General features: G+C 40.4%; 1 protein-coding gene across 1 annotated transcript; it reads left to right on the forward strand.

The window, feature by feature from the left end:
* The first annotated feature begins 363 nt into the window (after positions 1-363).
* On the forward strand, positions 364-3,888 carry barhl2 (BarH-like homeobox 2). Its single transcript, XM_062556667.1, has 3 exons — positions 364-961; positions 2,155-2,380; positions 3,280-3,888. Exons 1-3 carry the CDS (start codon positions 415-417, stop codon positions 3,590-3,592), a joined length of 1,086 nt encoding a protein of 361 aa, XP_062412651.1. The 5' UTR covers positions 364-414; the 3' UTR covers positions 3,593-3,888.
* Positions 3,889-5,242: the final 1,354 nt, after the last annotated feature.

A 5,242-nucleotide genomic window follows, 5' to 3' on the forward strand; every position in this document is an offset into this window, starting at 1 on the left:
GGAAGTCATTGTAGAGCAACACTAGGACGATTACTAGCAAAAAGCGAGCGTGTTGTCGAGGAGTTAGCCCCTCAGAATCTCTCCACACCTCAACTTTGAGAGAAAGTTCAATAACCATAACAAAAGGACGTGGACTACGCAGGCTCTCCGCTTTCTTGATTCCACTCTGAATGTAATCACATCTTGGAGCGGCACCTCCAGTTGAACGCTATTCTTTAAATTAAGAGGATTTCATTTGTTGACTTGATATGCGTATTTTTGCAAGATCTGCTGGTTAAAATTTTTAAAACATTTCCATCGCCAGGGTTGGTAATTTTTGTGCATCTTAACACGTATTTTATTCTTTATTGTTTACCACTTTATTTGGGGAAAGTTGTTATGAAGACCACTTAAACGTCGTCTGTCTCCCTTACTATGGAAGGATCCAGCGGGTCAAGTTTTGGAATAGACACTATTTTATCCTCGGCCAATTCGGGTAACCCTGTACTAATGAACGGAGATTTTCGCCTTGGTGACAGCAGGACGGATTTCAGGAGCCAAGCAACGCCGTCACCATGCTCGGAGATAGACACAGTGGGCACGGCCCCTTCGTCCCCCATCTCGGTCACCATGGAGCACCCCGACCCGCATATGGTGCAAGAGAGCCTCCAGCACCACCATCTCCATCATCACAACCAGGCGCAAAGTTTGCAGCTCTCGCCCCAGCAGCAGCAGCAACTCGCAGCGGCTGGCTGTGTACCACGGACTGCCACCTCTTCCTTTTTAATCAAAGACATTTTGGGCGATAGCAAGCCACTCGCAGCGTGCGCACCTTACAGCACTAGTGTGCCCTCACCTCATCACACCCCCAAAGCGGAACACTGCTCACCGTCGGACGGCTTCAGGCCCAAACTGGAGCAGGATGAAAACAGAGGGAAGCTGGACAAAAGAGATGATATGCAGAACGACATGAAATGTAACGGTAAGGCTATTCAACAGATCAGATACTTTTTTAGGGATGCACATAGAGGATGTTTTGGGAGGCAAATACAACATTTTACATTTTGGATTTTTATTTCCAACCTGTCAAGATTATTATTGTGATTTTGTTTTATTCTTAAGCCATTCAAAGCCCCCCAATCCACAATCTGCTACAAACTCAACTCAGGTTTACACAGGCCTGATTAAACAAGAAATCATGAAAAATAGGCCTGCTAGTTTTATGTAGGAAAGTCAGCAAATATCAACAGCAGGAAAATATTTTATTGTAATTAGCCTTTAATTATATAAACTATATGTATATACATTTATTATTATTATTATTATTATTATTATTTTATTTTTGCAACAACATTCTTCCCATTCTTAATTTTCCATTTGCCTCCTTACCGCAAAGACAGGCCTGAGTGTCCTAATAAGTCCTCTTAATTTGGCCAGTCCTTTAAACTAAACAAACCTGTTTTAGAACCATGTTTATTTACTTGATTTGCTGTATCCTGGCCTGTATGAAATAATAGTTGCTGTCTGTCAGCAAGGTTCCCTCTTATTAGCATAACAGCACGGAAAACAGATGTAAAGCCTGGCCATTTTTCCCTGGTGCGGGAACCTCCCTAGTGGGTCAATTAGAGAGATTATTGTTCTTCCTAGAGGGGGGATCATGGTGCACCGCAAAAACTGCTACAAATAGAGACGGATTGACAAATCGATTTCCCACTTTATATCCTGAGAAAAATAAAATATCGCCTACATTGTATTTTCTTGAAGATTATTTTCGATAGCCTATGTTTTTCACAACTTTATTTCTGTGTTCACGGATGATTGTTTCACATTTTATTTAGAAATATTTTTTGAAAGATAAAATTATATCGGCCAACAATTGACGTCAAATTTAATTGAGGGATTAAATTAGATACAGATTTAATTGAGAGATTCAATTTTTAAAAAGTTTTTGTCAAAGACCGAACATGTCAGGCCCCACTGCTCAAATGCCTTATACACCTGTATCAAATGCCTACGACACCTGATAATATGCCTCGACCCATTTTCACGAGATAAATTATTCTTCTCACCAATAGCCTAGGCCTACCTTGCACCGCTGATAGACATGACCATGGCTATAGCGCCATAAACACTCGGCTATACCTTGACATTTGTGTATTTTTGTTTTTCTTATAGGAACAAAAGAAGACGGAGACCGTGAGATCTCCAGCAGTAGAGACAGCCCGCCGTCGCGCAGCAAGAAGCCCCGCAAGGCACGGACAGCCTTTTCGGACCATCAGCTCAATCAGCTGGAACGCAGCTTCGAGCGCCAGAAGTACCTCAGTGTGCAGGACCGCATGGACCTCGCGGCCGCACTCAACCTTACCGACACACAGGTCAAAACCTGGTACCAGAACCGACGGTATGTATTCATTACTATTATCATTATTATGAATATAGTAGGCTAGTAGTAGTAGTAGTAGGCTAGTAGTAGTAGTAGTGAAACTATTATAGAGTTATGGCTGTCTCGGTGTGGTTTATCTATAGGCGTGACCATAATCAAGACCCCGTAATTAGGCTACTTAAGATAGAGGGAGCGAAATATTTTTTTTCCACTCAGAATTGAAATTAGTTCTAAGTCAAAACATAATGAAAATGTGATATTGTCATTTTCAATGATAGTCTATTACTTGCTTTGTGAGAGAGTGTGTCGTGCGCAACCTATCTTACGTTAATGGAAATTACAGTTTACTGAGTTTGTCTGTGTCTGGAGGCGCCATTATATCCTATGTTGGCACTGTGTGCAGGACCACTACAAGATGTGGCTGTCACTTGTCTTGTCAGCACTAGTCTGTTGGTCGGTCGTGGCAAAATTAGCTTTATTCATTAGCTGTCTCTGGGATGTGTGTGGTCACTTATACTCTCACATGCTTCGTTATTATTGTTTTGGGCACTGAAAAAGACCCACGTGATTTAATCTAAATTAGCATTCGTTGCATTTTATTTTTTCTTGGAAACAGATTGTAGGTATTCGAATTAGATTCACGACAATGAACTAGCCTATATGTTGGCTTCGCCGATGACTTGCTTTAAAAAACAAAATAAAGGGGGGCTAAACTAGCCTGCAAGAAAATGAAAATTTTCAGCACTGAAAGATATATTAATAAACATGTGCGTTGTATGGCTTACCCTAATTAGAAACATAACCTTCGATTCATGCTTCAAATAATTAGGCCTACCCAATTAAGGCATCGTTTTGGGAATTGGCAGAGTCTGAACCGGTTAAATAATTGATTTTGTTGTATTTTGATCTGATTTCAGGACGAAATGGAAGAGGCAGACCGCTGTCGGATTAGAACTCTTGGCCGAAGCTGGAAATTATTCTGCCTTACAAAGAATGTTTCCGTCGCCCTATTTCTACCACCCGAGTCTCTTAGGAAGCATGGACAGCACAACGGCAGCCGCCGCTGCAGCGGCAATGTACAGTAGTATGTACCGGACTCCTTCCGCCCCGCATCCGTCTCTTCAAAGGCCACTCGTCCCCAGGGTGCTCATCCATGGCCTTGGGCCTGGGGGCCAACCAGCGTTAAACCCACTGGCAAACCAGATTCCCGGCACGCCGCATCCACGGTAAAAAAGAGAAAGAATTCAAAGACAATTAAACCATTTTTCTTTTTTCCACATGAGAATTATGGGACTGCGCCGAATTCTGAAAAAGTCAAACCTTTTTAAAAGAGACAATTTACAGACCGTTTTACGGATGAAGAGCAAAAAGTACTATTTAATATGAACTGACGTGAACATGGACATTTACAAAGACCATGACAGAAAAAGGACTGTTCTCATGTCTGTCTGTTTTTGTTTTTGTTTTATTTTGTACAAATACACTTATACTAGCAAATAAACTTATAAAGTTTATTAGATGGAAAGAAAGGGTTGAATAAAGTCCGAATGATAACAAATCTATCCATCATCGTCTGTTCAGTGATATTAGTTTTGGCTTGGGAGACCGCTGGAGTCTTGAAACATGGGAAGGAAGTTGAAATTATTTTATTAGTATGATTATTACTATTACCTTTACTACTATTATTATTATTGTTATTATCATCATTATGATTATTATGATGATTATTATTATTATACCAGTGGTTTTCCAACTAGGCTAGCCTACATCAAGGCGAAAAATATGACAACATGCCAACAGGATGGTAGGCTAACTAATAATAATCATAATGATAACAACAATAATATGCTAATAATATTAATAATTCTTTTGCCTTTCAATTAGCCTACTTTTTAAATTTTTTTTAACTGAAATGGAAGGTTTGGAGTAGGCCCGTTGGAATAGGAATGGAATAGGCTAGTTAATGAATATAAGCTACTACAAATAACCTATGCACATATAGCCTATACCTCACAGTGATGAGAGAATATTTCAGTCTATGAACTTTTCAATCCATTCCACTTAACAAAACCATTCCCTTGATGTTCGTCCTTTAAAATAACAAAGCAAAGTATACAAATTTTACAATACATTTGTGGAATAAACTTTACCAAACAATTCACAGAATCTTTTGAATGAAAAAAAAAATGTTTGGCCGTAGGCTTTCATGGGGGCGTCTTGGAAGGAAAAAAAAGTCTAAAGTGATTAGCATAGATGTGCATTGAAACGGTTGCACTGATCGGCTCACGGTATATGCATATTTAGTAGCTCTCTGACGATGAGAATAAATGGTGTGATGAGCTGCAAAAAGTGGGTTGCCCTGGGAATGTGCAACGTGGTCCCGGCTTGGCAGCTGTTCCGTGGGAGCCCAACGCCACAGACCACAGCGAAGAACAGACAGCAGGCGCGGCGCTTCTCAGCGTGAGCGATCAAGAGGAAGGCCACAGGAATTAAAAGGGGAAAAAATTAAACATAAACAATTATGGGTGGGTGGATGGGTTGGGGTGGGGGTGATTCCCTCGAGGCTGGTTATTACGTTTTGTCATCCAAGGTAAAGAGCCTTATACTGGCGATACCAGTGCCAAGATAACAAAAAAGTAAACGCTGACCGTTTTATTCAGTTTTTTTGCCTTCTGATGTTTTGCATTTCCATTGACAATATTTCTATTTTTAAACCAACAGAAAATCTCTTCTCCCACTCTTGCAAGCTATGTAATGAACAGAGAAAGTTCCCTAGTTCCCCGATAGGCCTACAATTCTAACATAGGCTACAGATGAAAGGATTCTGAATTTAGTTTGTAAATGCGGAGCAGTGCAGCCTAAATTAACTCAAAGAGAATT

Source organism: Sardina pilchardus, chromosome 15, assembly GCF_963854185.1.
Source record: "Sardina pilchardus chromosome 15, fSarPil1.1, whole genome shotgun sequence".
Classification (NCBI taxonomy): domain Eukaryota; kingdom Metazoa; phylum Chordata; class Actinopteri; order Clupeiformes; family Clupeidae; genus Sardina; species Sardina pilchardus.

Bases quoted from the DNA above. Each gene is read 5' to 3' on its own strand.
- barhl2 (XM_062556667.1), top strand. From the start codon at position 415: ATGGAAGGATCCAGCGGGTCAAGTTTTGGAATAGACACTATTTTATCC. The intron at 962-2,154 runs GTAAGGCTATTC...TTTTTCTTATAG, and splicing joins GAACGACATGAAATGTAACG to GAACAAAAGAAGACGGAGAC. The intron at 2,381-3,279 runs GTATGTATTCAT...ATCTGATTTCAG, and splicing joins ACCTGGTACCAGAACCGACG to GACGAAATGGAAGAGGCAGA.